The sequence below is a fragment of the Oncorhynchus gorbuscha genome, linkage group LG25 (genome assembly GCF_021184085.1).
Source record: "Oncorhynchus gorbuscha isolate QuinsamMale2020 ecotype Even-year linkage group LG25, OgorEven_v1.0, whole genome shotgun sequence".
In the NCBI taxonomy this organism is placed as follows: Eukaryota; Metazoa; Chordata; class Actinopteri; order Salmoniformes; family Salmonidae; genus Oncorhynchus; species Oncorhynchus gorbuscha.
In genome coordinates, this window is record NC_060197.1 from 43,890,907 (window position 1) to 43,905,583 (window position 14,677).

The window sequence follows — 14,677 nt, forward strand, 5'->3', positions numbered from 1 at the left end:
TTCACTGTAAGGTCTACTACACCTGTTGTATTCAGCATTTCTCTGTAAGGTCTACTACACCTGTTGTATTCAGCATTTCACTGTGAGGTCTACTACACCTGTTGTATTCAGCATTTCACTGTAAGGTCTACTACACCTGTTGTATTCAGAATTTCACTGTGAGGTCTACTACACCTGTTGTATTCAGCATTTCACTGTGAGGTCTACTACACCTGTTGTATTCATCATTTCACTGTGAAGTATACTACACCTGTTGTATTCAGCATTTCACTGTAAGGTCAACTACACCTGTTGTATTCAGCATTTCACTGTGAGGTCTACTACACCTGTTGTATTCAACATTTCACTGTGAGGTCTACTACACCTGTTGTATTCAGCATTTCACTGTGAGGTCTACTACACCTGTTGTATTTAGCATTTCACTGCAAGGTCTACTACACCTGTTGTATTCAGCATTTCACTGTAAGGTCGACTACACCTGTTGTATTCAGGATTTCACTGTGAGGTCGACTACACCTGTTGTATTCAGCATTTCACTGCGAGGTCTACTACACCTGTTGTATTCAGCATTTCACTGCGAGGTCTACTACACCTGTTGTATTCAGCATTTCACTGCGAGGTCTACTACACCTGGTGTATTCAGCATTTCACTGCGAGGTCTACTACACCTGTTGTATTCAGCATTTCACTGTAAGGTCGACTACACCTGTTGTATTCAGCATTTCACTGTAAGGTCGACCACACCTGTTGTATTCAGCATTTCACTGTAAGGTCGACCACACCTGTTGTATTCAGCATTTCACTGTAAGGTCTACTACACCTGTTTGCATTTCACTGTAAGGTCGACTACACCTGGTATATTTGGCGCACTGTGTAACTACAGTGTAACTACAGCGCTCGGCTAGTTAGTTAAGTAAATCATTATAAGTACGCTGTAGCGGGTAGCTGAACGTTTGTGCATGCCTGTTTGACGGTCACCTAGTACTAGCTTTTAGCATGCCGACTTTGGCTAGCTGAACATTTAGCGCTTGTGTCACTCAATGCGGCTCCTCCTCTTGGTTGGAGGTTTGATGGAGGAGAACAGCACAGTTGGCCTCCTGGAACCTTCTCTCGTGAATCTCATGAACTTCCTGTCTCCAGCACAGGGGGTTGGTGGCTCCTTAATTGGGGGCAACAGGCTCGTGGTAATGCCTGAGGTTGAATCAGAGGAATGGTATCAAATACGCATGGTTTCTATGTGTTTGATGCCATTCGCGCCATTCCAGCCGCTATTAAGAGCCGTCTTCCCCTCAGCAGCCTCCACTGCTCTCCAAGGATTGGCGGGGCGGCAGGTAGCCTAGTGGTTAGAGTGTAGGGGCGGCAGGTAGTCTAGTGGTTAGAGTGGAGGGGCGGCAGGTAGTCTAGTGGTTAGAGTGTAGGGGCGGCAGGTAGTCTAGTGGTTAGAGTGTAGGGGCGGCAGGTAGTCTAGTGGTTAGAGCCTAGTGGTTAGAGGGGCGGCAGGTAGTCTAGTGGTTAGAGTAGCCTAGGGGCGGCAGGTAGCCTAGTGGTTAGAGTGTAGGGGCGGCAGGTAGTCTAGTGGTTAGAGTGTAGGGGCGGCAGGTAGCCTAGTGGTTAGAGTGGAGGGGCGGCAGGTAGTCTAGTGGTTAGAGTGGAGGGGCGGCAGGTAGCCTAGTGGTTAGAGTGTAGGGGCGGCAGGTAGTCTAGTGGTTAGAGTGTAGGGGCGGCAGGTAGCCTAGTGGTTAGAGTGGAGGGGCGGCAGGTAGTCTAGTGGTTAGAGTGGAGGGGCGGCAGGTAGCCTAGTGGTTAGAGTGTAGTGGGAGTGTAGGGGCAGGTGGTTAGAGTCTAGTGGTTAGAGTGTAGGGGCGGCAGGTAGGGGTTAGAGTGTAGGGGGCAGGTAGCCTAGTGGTTAGTGGTTAGAGTGGAGGGGCGGCAGGTAGCCTAGTGGTTAGAGTGTAGGGGCCTAGTGGTTAGCCAGGGTAGCCTAGTGGTTAGAGTGTAGGGGGGCAGGTAGCCTAGTGGTTAGAGTGTAGGGGCGGCAGGTAGCCTAGTGGTTAGAGTGTAGGGGCGGCAGGTAGCCTAGTGGTTAGAGTGGTAGCCTAGTGGTTAGAGTGTAGGGGCGGCAGGTAGCCTAGTGGTTAGAGTGTAGGGCGGCAGGTAGCCTAGTGGTTAGAGTGTGGGGGCGGCAGGTAGCCTAGTGGTTAGAGTGTAGGGGCGGCAGGTAGCCTAGTGGTTAGAGAGGTTAGGAGTGGTTAGGGGCGGCAGGTAGCCTAGTGGTTAGAGTGTAGGGGCGGCAGGTAGCCTAGTGGTTAGAGTGTAGGGGCGGCAGGTAGCCTAGTGGTTAGAGTGGTAGGGGCGGCAGGTAGCCTAGTGGTTAGAGTGTAGGGGCGGCAGGTAGCCTAGTGGTTAGAGTGTAGGGGGGCAGGTAGCCTAGTGGTTAGGGTAGCCTAGTGGTTAGAGTGTTAGAGTGGGGCAGGTAGCAGGTAGCCTAGTGGTTAGAGTGTAGAGTAGCTAGTGGTTAGGGTACCCTAGTGGTTAGTGGTTAGGGGAGTAGCCTAGTGGTTAGAGTGTAGGGGCGGCAGGTAGCCTAGTGGTGGTTAGGAGTGGTTAGAGGGGCGGTAGGTAGCCTAGTGGTTAGTGGTTAGGGGCGGCAGGTAGCCTAGTGGTTAGAGTGTAGGGGCGGCAGGTAGCCTAGTGGTTAGAGTGGTTAGAGTGGTTAGAGGGGCGGCAGGTAGCCTAGTGGTTAGAGTGGTTAGAGTGGGCGGCAGGTAGCCTAGTGGTTAGAGTGTTGGGGCCTAGTGGCAGGTAGGCTAGTGGTTAGAGTGTAGGGGCGGCAGGTAGCCTAGTGGTTAGAGTGTTGGGGCGGCAGGTAGCCTAGTGGTTAGAGTGTAGGGGCGGCAGGTAGCCTAGTGGTTAGAGTGTAGGGGCGGCAGGTAGCCTAGTGGTTAGAGTGTAGGGGCGGCAGGTAGCTTAGTGGTTAGAGTGTAGGGGCGTCAGGTATCCTAGTGGTTAGAGTGTAGGGGCGGCAGGTAGCCTAGTGGTTAGAGTGTAGGGGCGGCAGGTAGCCTAGTGGTTAGAGTGGAGGGGCGGCAGGTAGCCTAATGGTTAGATTGTAGTGGCGGCAGGTAGCCTAGTGGTTAGAGCGTTGGACTAGTTCAAACCCCAGAGCTGACAAGGTACAAATCTGTCGTTCTGCCCCTGAACAGGCAGTTAACCCACTGTTCCTAGGCCATCATTGAAAATAAGAATTTGTTCTTAACTGACTTGCCTAGATAACTAAAGGTAAAATTAAAAGTATAAAATTTCAAAAGGATATCTACTGTAGTTCTATTGGTATCAGCAGATATAGATGTCCTCTATACTATCTCTGTGTTGTCCAGTTCAGCTTGTGGAGATACTGCACTGTATTGCATCGATTTGTTGTGGGCCCAAACAACTTCAACAGTTACTACCATTTACCAACTTAACTTTAAGTTCCTTCCTTTTGCCTTGCTGTACACAGTAGGTCTCTGGCTTGGTTCAGACTGCCGTCTAAAATCATCAAAACCAATCGAGCTAGTTACTGATTGTTTAATCTCCTCTATATGTTACTACAACAACAAACAACAAAAAAGCTGAACTGTGCGTCAATTTCAACATGACAAAAAACTCCCTTTATCTCCCTGTCTTCTACAGATGGAGTCGAGCAGTGCAGCCAAGACGAAGAACGACAAGGCGTGGAGGAACGTGTCTGAGGAGATCAAGGGGATCTTCCGTAGGTCTGTCCTGCAGCTCCAGGAGAAGGGCACCATGAAGCCCCCTCAGGCCAAGAAATTCCTCTGCTCTGGTATGAAGGCTACTCCTGTCCCCTTCTTCTTCTTCTTCTTCTTCTTCTTCTATGGTGTTATACCATCAAACTCAGTATAGTATATTGTGTTATTTTGTGTTGTGGTGTTTTCTTGTTTTACTGAACTATATTGTACAACCAAGATGTGTGTGTGTGTGTGTGTGTGCGTGTGTTCATTTGACCTCCTAAAACATTTAACTGGGGAAGGCTTTAGTTAAATCAGTTAAGTCATTATTATGATGATTTTGTGGTAGCAATCAGCTTTCCTCATGAGCTAATGTACCATCAGGGAGTTTCTACTGATACGGAACATAGAGATAAACCGACACATGCAGACTAGATATAGTCCCTTAAATAAAATATCAATTCAGTTTCAATTCAAGGGCTTTATTGGCATGGGAAACACGTGTTAACATTGCCAAAGCAAGTGAGGTAGATAATATATAAAGTGAATATATAAAGTGAAATAAACAATAAAAATGAACAGTAAACATTACACATACAGAAGTTTCAAAACATTACAAATTGTAACAGACATTACAAATGTCATATTATATATATATATATACAGTGTTTTAACAATGTACAAATAGTTAAAGGACACAAGATAAAATAAATAAGCATAAATATGGGTTGTATTTACAATGGTGTGTGTTCTTCACTGGCAACAGGGCAACAATATCTCTCCGTGTGTACAATTTAAAGTAGGTCTGCCCTAGAGGGCTCCTAAAGTATTACAAATTGGGTCTAATTACACTAAAAGTCACTCCATTTTGGGTTAATGTAATCATCTCTGATTGAATTGGACACTGTCACCCATTTTGAGGGTGAAAGAGAAAGTAAGTGTGTTCCCGGTGTCTGTAAGGTGTTTCTCTGGGCATATCTCTGTAGCCTTTCTGATGCATCATGGGTGCCGCTGGGGTTTCTCTGTAGCCTTTCTAGACTGATGTGATGTTGGTTGAGTTTTGTGGGACATGGGCATCGTGGATGCCGCTGGGTTTCTCTGTAGGCTAGGTGTTTGTACCTGGAGAGAACGCAGCAACACTGCTAGCAGCAGCCTGTTTTGTAATGAATATAGGGAGAGTTTGGGGAGTTTGGGGATTGTTTCCTGCTATGTTCCCCTGCTGAGCCATATATTCTGTAGCTCAGTTGGTAGAGCATGGCGCTTGTAATGCCAGGGTAGTGGGTTCGATCCCCGGGACCACCCATACGTAGAATGTATGCACACATGACTGTAAGTCGCTTTGGATAAAAGCGTCTGCTAAATGGCATATATATATATACACATATACGCTGTGGACAAATTGACACAAAGTCATTTTACTTGATCACCATGCAGATTTCTATGTTTGATTGGTTCAAAGGCATAGCCAATGTTAATGTGTACGGGGGGGGGGGGGGGGGGGGGGACATTCAGTATGCCAGTTAATTGACTATACCGAGCTTCAAACAACGTTTATCTCCCCTTTCTTTCCCCTCTGTCTTCTCTTACCGTCTACTCTATAGCTGCAGTGTGGGCGACACGGGAGATGCTGGCAGAGTTTCAGTAGAACCGGCTCTTTGAGAGGGAGGGGGCTGCAATGTTTTGAGGGGGGCATGGGGCTGCAATGTTTTGAGGGGGGGGGGGGAGGCTGCAATGTTTTGAGGGGGAGGGGGGGGCCGGGGGCTGCAATGTTGGTTATGTGATTGTATCAACCGTCTCAAACAAGGCTTAGTGGAAACATATCTAATCGTAGACTAAAGGCAGGCTAAAAAAAGACTGCCAGAATCTGTGTGGCTTTACTTAAAGACTCGCAAATCTCCCAAGTCTGTTTTGAAGACAAGCTTAGGAGCTCACAACAGAACCCAGTGCCAGCCTTTTTTTAAAGCTACTTAGAAAAGTAGTAGGCCTGTAGTGTAGGTTCAGAAACAATAACTCACGTAACTTTGAACAATTTTAAGACTCCAAATCATGTGTGGATTAGCCTGACTCCTCAGAAATATTATATAGCCAGTTTCTTCAAGGACAAAAATGTTCTGACTTTTAATTGATTGTTTGTTTTTGTTTTCTCCCGTTTTTCAGCCTTGGAGGATGAGTTGGACTTTGCCTTGGGCAAACAAACGCCTGCCTTCCTCAAGAAGTGTGTCTGCTATATACGCAAGATCTCCAACTTCGACCGGCATGCCAAACTCCCGGAGATGGCCAAGTACATGGACATCGTCGTCGCCGAGGACCGTGTCATGCGTAACCAGGAAGCCTACGAACGTCTTTTAAAAGTACGAGACGAGTTTATCCCCACGGTGGTGGCCTCGTCCAACCTCCGGGTCTACTCCTCTGTGACGCACTGCGACATGAAGCTAGGCTACTCCCAGGAAGTGGAGAGCCACTACGTGGAAGGCTTGTGTAAACAGTTCTACGAGGATATGGTTGACATCATCCAGGCCACGGTCCAGCAGAACTTTGACACAGAGACCGACCCCTTGTACGACGAGATCCTCCAGCACCTCTCCCTGTGTAAGAACTTCTCGGCCTTCTACGATTATAAGAGCGAGACGCTGGACCTGGTGCAGAAGTATCTGCTGCCTTCTAAAGGGAGTAGGATGAGCCCCCTGGTGGTCTACGGTGGGCCCTGCACGGGGAAGACATTGCTGCTGGCCCAGGTGGCCAAACAGGTGATTGACTGTACTGTTGGGGGTCTTAATGGGACTTCCTGGTTTAGATGTTGCAATAATAAATGAAAGGCTTTATCAATCACAACAAGGCATTTGTGTGAGGGATAATGTACATTTTGGGGTCTATCTGTGTTCGTCCGCTTGAGTGCGTCTGTCTGTGTGTAAGAGGGTGTCGATGTGCTCGTTACGCATGCATTATCCATCTGTGTTAGTTTGATGGATGTAAGTCCATCCATCAACTATGCACTTGTGCCTGTGTGTGTGTGTGTGTGTGTGTGTGTGTGTGTGTGTGTGTGTGTGTGTGTGTGTGTGTGTGTGTGTGTGTGTGTGTGTGTGTGTGTGTGTGTGTGTGTGTGTGTGTGTGTGTGTGTGTGTGTGTGTGTGTGTGTGTGTGTGTGTGTGTGTGTGTGTGTGTGTGTGTGTGTGTGAGATCACTGTCCACTTACTAGCCTGTCTGTTACATTTACATTACATTTAAGTCATTTAGCAGACGCTCTTATCCAGAGCGACTTACAAATTGGTGCATTCACCTTATGACATCCAGTGGGACAGTCACTTTACAATAGTGCATCTAAATCTTAAAGGGGGGGTGAGAGGGATTACTTATCCTATCCTAGGTATTCCTTAAAGAGGTGGGGTTTCAGGTGTCTCCGGAAGGTGGTGATTGACTCCGCTGTCCTGGCGTCGTGAGGGAGTTTGTTCCACCATTGGGGGCCAGAGCAGCGAACAGTTTTGACTGGGCTGAGCGGGAGCTGTACTTCCTCAGTGGTAGGGAGGCGAGCAGGCCAGAGGTGGATGAACGCAGTGCCCTTGTTTGGGTGTAGGGCCTGATCAGAGCCTGGAGGTACTGAGGTGCCGTTCCCCTCACAGCTCCGTAGGCAAGCACCATGGTCTTGTAGCGGATGCGAGCTTCAACTGGAAGCCAGTGGAGAGAGCGGAGGAGCGGGGTGACGTGAGAGAACTTGGGAAGGTTGAACACCAGACGGGCTGCGGCGTTCTGGATGAGTTGTAGGGGTTTAATGGCACAGGCAGGGAGCCCAGCCAACAGCGAGTTGCAGTAATCCAGACGGGAGATGACAAGTGCCTGGATTAGGACCTGCGCCGCTTCCTGTGTGAGGCAGGGTCGTACTCTGCGGATGTTGTAGAGCATGAACCTACAGGAACGGGCCACCGCCTTGATGTTAGTTGAGAACGACAGGGTGTTGTCCAGGATCACGCCAAGGTTCTTAGCGCTCTGGGAGGAGGACACAATGGAGTTGTCAACCGTGATGGCGAGATCATGGAACGGGCAGTCCTTCCCCAGGAGGAAGAGCAGCTCCGTCTTGCCGAGGTTCAGCTTGAGGTGGTGATCCGTCATCCACACTGATATGTCTGCCAGACATGCAGAGATGCGATTCGCCACCTGGTCATCAGAAGGGGGAAAGGAGAAGATTAATTGTGTGTCGTCTGCATAGCAATGATAGGAGAGACCATGTGAGGTTATGACAGAGCCAAGTGACTTGGTGTATAGCGAGAATAGGAGAGGGCCTAGAACAGAGCCCTGAGGGACACCAGTGGTGAGAGCGCGTGGTGAGGAGACAGATTCTCGCCACGCCACCTGGTAGGAGCGACCTGTCAGGTAGGACGCAATCCAAGCGTGGGCCGCGCCGGAGATGCCCAACTCGGAGAGGGTGGAGAGGAGGATCTGATGGTTCACAGTATCGAAGGCAGCCGATAGGTCTAGAAGGATGAGAGCAGAGGAGAGAGAGTTAGCTTTAGCGGTGCGGAGCTAAACTGGGCCGTCTGTTTGCCCAGGTCATGTTAGGGTCATGTTGCAAGGGAGCCCACACAGTGTAGTCACCCGATGTCACTCTGCCCTGCTTCTTGACCTTTATAATAGATTCCTTCACCTCTAATATCTCACAGTTGACAGTTAATTTATCACAGGTGACATAGATTGTTCAGAGTTGTCACATAGATCAGAGTGCTAGATATAGTAGATATAAAAGCATTCTCCTTTCTTTTCTTCTCCCTGCTGCTTCTGGGGAGGGAGGGAGGGAGGGAGGGAGGGAGGGAGGGAGGGAGGGGGAGGGAGGGAGGGAGGGAGGGAGGGAGGGAGGGAGGGAGGGAGGGAGGGAGGGAGGGAGGGGGAGGGAGGGAGGGAGGGAGGGAGGGAGGGAGGGAGGGAGGGAGGGAGGGAGGGAGGGAGGGAGGGGGGGGTGATCTGTTGACAGCCTGTCGACCAGAGCAGACTGTCACAGACTGTCACAGACTGTCACAGATTTTAGTTACTAACTCTATATCTGTCATGATGAGCTCTGAGACCTAGTCTCCTTGGAGTTGCCACATAGATATTTAGTGTGACATATACGGTCAAAAATGAGGCCCCTGGATTCTACGAGCCATGCGTGTCACGTACAATAGAATCCACACAGTCCCAGTCCCACATGTAGACACACACACCCGCACTAACACACACACACACTGCTATAGTCTAGGAAGGATTCTAGGAATCACAGCAGGGGGCCTTGGTGAATGATTGAATGAAACTATAAATATGTATGAAACAAGGGAAACAGGGAGCAACACTGATTCATGAAATATTTCTCATGTTGTGAGTCATTGGATACTTCTTCTATCTCAGCCTGCATGGCTGCCAGTCCGTTTCTGCACTCGTGCCAATTCCTTGTAGAATTCTTGTGCAAAACATGATTTGACTTGACAATGAAGTAGACTAAAGCACAAACAGATCTGGGATCAGGCATTTTTAGACTCACATATCTGAGATATGCACTGGGCACCAGACTGGCCAGTCGTCCTCAGATCTGGGATCAGGTTACGTCTATCTAACTCTTGAAAATGTTTACATTTTCGCTTGTTGTTTTTCTGTTTACCTCATGGCCTTGGCGAGGAGAGGACAGCTTAAAACAGGATCTCTTGAATAATGTATCAACTCTACAAACTGAGTTCACATTCATTGCGGTTCTATTTGTAAAGTATATGTCCCCAGGAGACAGAATACCTGGTATTGAAGCAGACCTCTGTCCTCTGTACACTGCTCTAACCTTGGCATCACATCACGCCCAATGTTTTCCCAATAGCTATTCAAGCTCCCTCCACTTTAGTAGAGCTGTATGTTGTATGAGTCACACAGAGTAAATATTGATTGGGTAAAAATGATTGCAAAAAGCTAAAGCTAATTAGAAATTACACAATAACACAAAATGAACGACAAAACTATATATCACATTTTTTTCACAGAGCTTTTTCCGGTTAGATAACTCTTCCCTTACAGTGGAACGCGCTTTGAGGCTTTGAAAACTGTTTTATAAATGCGATCCATTATTGAAAACATGGCCTTGTATGTTTCTCTCTCTGAGTTGCGTATCTCTTCACAGAGCTCCTTCATGTAAGACAACCATCCTTGAGAAAGTGACTAAATCTCTTTTCTCTCTCTCCCTCTCTTTGTCGTTTCCAGGCCTACACGTGGCTCCAGACGGAGATGGGCCCCGAGACAGACCCGGTAGTCATCGTCCGCTTCGTGGGCTCCTCAGAGTTTGCCACAAATCTGCGTACCCTACTCCAGAGCATCTGCGAGCAGATAGCCATCAACTACCGTTGCCTGATCCACTTCCTGCCCAACAAGATCCAGGAGATGACGGAGCTGCTAGTCAACCTCCTTGGGGAGTCCTCCTTCCAACGGCCCCTGGTCATCATCCTGGATGCGCTGGAGCAGCTCTCAGAGGCCGACGAGGCCCGCAAGCTGTGGTGGCTTCCCGCCCACCTGCCTCGCACTGTCCGCATCGTTGTCTCAACATTACCCAACAAGCACGGAATCCTCCAAAAACTCCGCTGTTTGATCCATGATGAAGGACGCTACGTAGAGCTGGTGCAGCGTGACCGCAAGACCTGTAGTCAAACACTGAAGCAGCAGCTGCTGGGGTTGAAGAGGAAGGTGACCTCGGGACAGCAGATCTATGTCAATGAAGCGCTGGCCAAGTGCACGCTACCCATGTTCGTCAACCTCGTCTACCGGGAGGTGGTACACTGGCGCTCGCACAAGGACGTAGACGACCGTTCGCTGTGCTCCACCGTGCACGAGAGCATCGAGCAGCTCTTCTACTCGGTGGAGAACAAGCTGGGGCAGCGGTTCGTGTTCAGGGCGCTGGGATACATTACCATGGCCAAGGCGGGCTTAACGGAGGTAGAGCTGGAGGATATTTTGTCACTGGATAACAGTGTGCTGGGAGACATCATGGTCAGTTCAAATCTAAAAAACCCGCTGAGGATCTCCTATGACTTGGTGGCGAGGCTGAAAGAGGAACTGGAGGGGTACCTGGTGGAGAGGCAGGTGAGAAACGTTACTCTGATGGTGTGGGCCAATAGACATCTGCACCTCATCGCCCAGAAGCTGTATCTTAGCAATGAGGAGGACGTGCACCAGATGCACAGCCTCCTGGCCGAGTACTTCCTGGGGGCGTGGTCGGGCGGCAGGAAAAAGATCTTCCACTGCGACAACAACCACTTTGCCTCGCTCAACATCTCCCAACACAAGAACCCCCACCCCCAGCAGCCGTCCCACAAAGAAGCATCCGCCGAGAAGTACTCCTATGACAGGCAGACCCCCGAGCAGCCCTGGGTGTTCCAGTGTAACCTCCTGGAGCCTGACATCTTCTTCGTCAACCACAGGAAGATGACAGAGCTCCTCTACCACCTGACTCGGAGTGGTCGCACAGACGACCTCATGTACGGGGTCATCATGAACTTCAGTTGGCTCTACACCATGATCAAGATAGGGCAGTTTGAGAAGGCGCTGACCGACATCGACGTAGCCTACAGCTACTCCCAGGAGAAAGAACTCAAGTTCTTGGCCACCACACTGCGCAGCATCAAGGTCAAAGTGATGAATAACCCGGCATCCCTGTCTGCAGAGCTGCAGCAGAGGCTCCTCCCTGTGGTAACCTCCCTACCAAAGCTTCGACACCTCCTCCTGGAGTGCGACAAGGACGGCCCCAAATACTGCTCCATCGTGCCCCTCCACTCCTCCATGGATGTCTCCTACAGCCCTGAAAGACTGCCGCTGTGCTCCAGCTACATGCAGATAGTGGAGATCCTGCCCACCCTAGCCCCCAACATTGTCCTCGTGGCCCTGGACGATGGGTCCGTCAGCACATGGGACGTGGAGAGCAGGCAGCTCCTCCGGCAGATAGACACGGCCCGCTCAGTTGTCCTGGGGATCAGACTAACCAGCGACGAGAAGTACCTGGTCGTGGCAACCACCAAGAATACGCTGCTCATTTATGACAACCATAAGTCCTGCCTGCTGTCCGAAGTAGACATCAAGGGCTCCAAGCACTGTGGTATCACAGGAGGGGTGGCTTTCATCAACGGATTCACACTGGCCAGCCATCATGCCTTGGCCTGGCTAGAGGCCAGTAAAGACGTTAATGTGATCGATCTGCTCTACGGCTGGCCCCTCTACCAGTTCCACTGCTGGTACGAGGTCACCTGCGTCCAATGCTCCCCGGATGGAATGTATGCCTTCTGTGGTCAGTATCTTAACACCACGTCCATCTTCCATCTGGGCACCGGGGACAAGCTAGCCACGGTCACGTCCGAGTTTTCCGGGGGATTCGTCAAGTCCATCTTAGTCCTGGACACCATTCACCAGATGGTGATGATCGATAATGAGGGGAGCCTGTCGGTGTGGAACACCAAAGAGATCAACAACCCCAGACTGATGGAAGATTACGACTGCCGGGGGGACGAGAACGAGGTCGTAGGCATTGAGCTGTCAGAAGACCAGCACTCCATCCTCATCTGCAAAGACAAGAGCATCGAGGTCCTGGACACCAAGTTGTGGAAGATGGCAGAGAAGTTCAAGGCCAAGCGGGCAGAGCGTTTCGTCGCTGCAGTCCTCTCCAAAAATGGCCAAAGTATCGTTGCCTCCATGGAGAACACGTCGTCCATATTTGTGTGGAGGAGGGACAGTGGGCAGTGCATGGCCAGCCTGATTGAGATCTCTGGGGCCATCATTAAACTCATCAAGTCCACCCACCACAACTTGCTCCTGTCTGTGGCCAGCAGTGGAGTGCTATCAGTCTGGGACATTGACATCATCACCGCCATGTCCAACATTGACAAAACAGGAAAGAGGATCCAGAGCTTACAGCTCTCTGGAAGGGAAGACTTTGTGTTCACAATGGACGGCTCTGAAGCCATCCACAAGTGGAACTTCAGCACAGGCTTCATCGAGACTGTCTTCAAGCACGAGGGCTTGGTGGAGAACTGTGTCCTGACCTCCTCCGGGGATCTCATGGTGACGTCGGATGATAAGTGCAGCCAGTACATCTGGCATACGTCCACCGGCGAAAACATTTTCCGCATCAACGGACAGAAGATATCCCAGCTCCTGATGACCCACAACGACCAGTTTGTGGTGTCCCTCTGCGAACAAAACTGCTCCCGAGTCTGGAGGCTGGCCACCGGACACAAAGTGTGCAACATACTGGTGACCCTCCAGAACGCACTGATCACCACCGCAAACACCTTCCTAGTGGGAACTACTAAAAACAAGCTGCTCGCTGTCAGCCTCTGGTCAGGCAGTATTTCTAAGAAGTTTGTCTGTGACGACGGCATTAGCATTGTCAACTTCAAGCTTATTCCCGACTGCCCTGACTTCGTGGTCTTCATTACATCGACAGAGACTGTGTTTATATGGAGCGTGGCGGACGAGTCAGTCTGCAGACGCGTCCAGCTGCCTACTAACTTCCTCAAAAACCTGGAAGACTTCCAGATTTCACCAAATGGGAAACTGGGCATTGTCTCCAAGGGTGACGAGAACATTAACGTGTTGGACCTTCACAGCGGGAAGCTGAGGCTCGTTCACGCTGCTGGTATCATCTGGCGGCAGAAGCTGTCCAGGGACGGGCGCTACCTGGTCTACATCTGCTTCCGGAACTGCGACGAAGATGACGAAGCGGGTGTGGTGTCCAACCTGATCGTGATGCGTCTGGCGGATGGAAAGAGCATCGGGACATGCTCCCTCTACAAGACGCCCACCTTCCTCTGCCTGTCCCAGCGGGCACTCAACATCATCATCGGCTTCGAGGACGGCAGCATCAGCACCTACACGGTGGTGGACCGCGTGGACGCCGCACTCAAGATCAAGATTGCCACGTCCAACAGCCGGCAGATCGTCAACAACGCCTCGCAGAAGGTAAGGCCCAAGTGCGGCAACCACACTTTCAAGACCATCGCCGACTGCGTGTGGAGGGAGTCCACTGAAGTCTTCTCCAGGGATAGCCCCATCAACGTGTCTGACTCAGGGGAGCCAGAGACCACCACTCCCACCAAAAAGAGTGAACTGTTGCAGTGAGAGCGGGGTGGGGGGGGGAGGTTACAGTTGACCCTTGTTTACAGCCACCTGATTCAGCTGCAGATGTCCTCTGTGTAGTTTACTGAAATGCTGGCTGCTACTATAACGCTGCACTCAAGTCATGTATCACAACAACCTATATGATGTTAGCTTATTCATTTTCTTCACACGACGACTGTTAGAATCCAAGTAGTTTTTTATGGTTCTAAATTTCTTTTATATATATATATATATATATATGATATAAAATATATTTAATCTATTGGTTTGACATCATTTTTCCTTTTGCATTTGAAGAACAATGTCGATTTTTACATTTCTCCATTTTACATTTCTCCATTTTACATTTCCACATTTCCATTTCGGTTAGCTTTACCAATTGTCTTTGTACGTGTGTTCATTTCTTTGCGTTGTGCACATTAAGCCATAATGTCGTTGTTAAGAAATGTGTATTTATTTATGTTTAATTAAATCATACGTACTGAACATTAAACTATATACACCATCGTTCAAAAGTTTGGGGTCACATCGAAATGTCCTTGTTTTTGAAAGAAAAGCACTTTTTTTTTGTCCATTAAAATAACATGACATTTATCAGCAATAGAGTGTAGACATTGTTAATGTTGTAAATGACTATTGTAGCTGGAAACGGCAGATTTCGTATGGAATATCTACATAGGAGTACAGAGGCCCATTATCAGCAACCATCGCTCCTGTGTTCCAATGGCACGTTGTGTGAGCTAATCCAAGTTTATCATTTTAATAGTCTAATTGATCATTAGAAAACCCTTTTTCAATTATGTTAGCACAGCTAAAGAAGAAATAAAACTTGCCTTATTTAGACT

The 14,677-nt window shown here is 49.4% G+C and overlaps 1 protein-coding gene across 1 annotated transcript in view; it reads left to right on the plus strand.

Moving 5' to 3' along the window:
- LOC124013643 (NACHT and WD repeat domain-containing protein 2) overlaps positions 1-14,415 on the plus strand; it is an 83,315-nt gene extending 68,900 nt beyond the window's left edge. The window contains exons 6-8 of the mRNA XM_046327999.1: positions 3,673-3,823; positions 5,886-6,475; positions 9,933-14,415. Of these exons, the coding sequence (XP_046183955.1) occupies positions 3,673-3,823; positions 5,886-6,475; positions 9,933-13,832 (4,641 nt within the window). The 3' untranslated portion in view covers positions 13,833-14,415. The remainder of the gene's footprint in view (positions 1-3,672; positions 3,824-5,885; positions 6,476-9,932) is intronic.
- Positions 14,416-14,677: the final 262 nt, after the last annotated feature.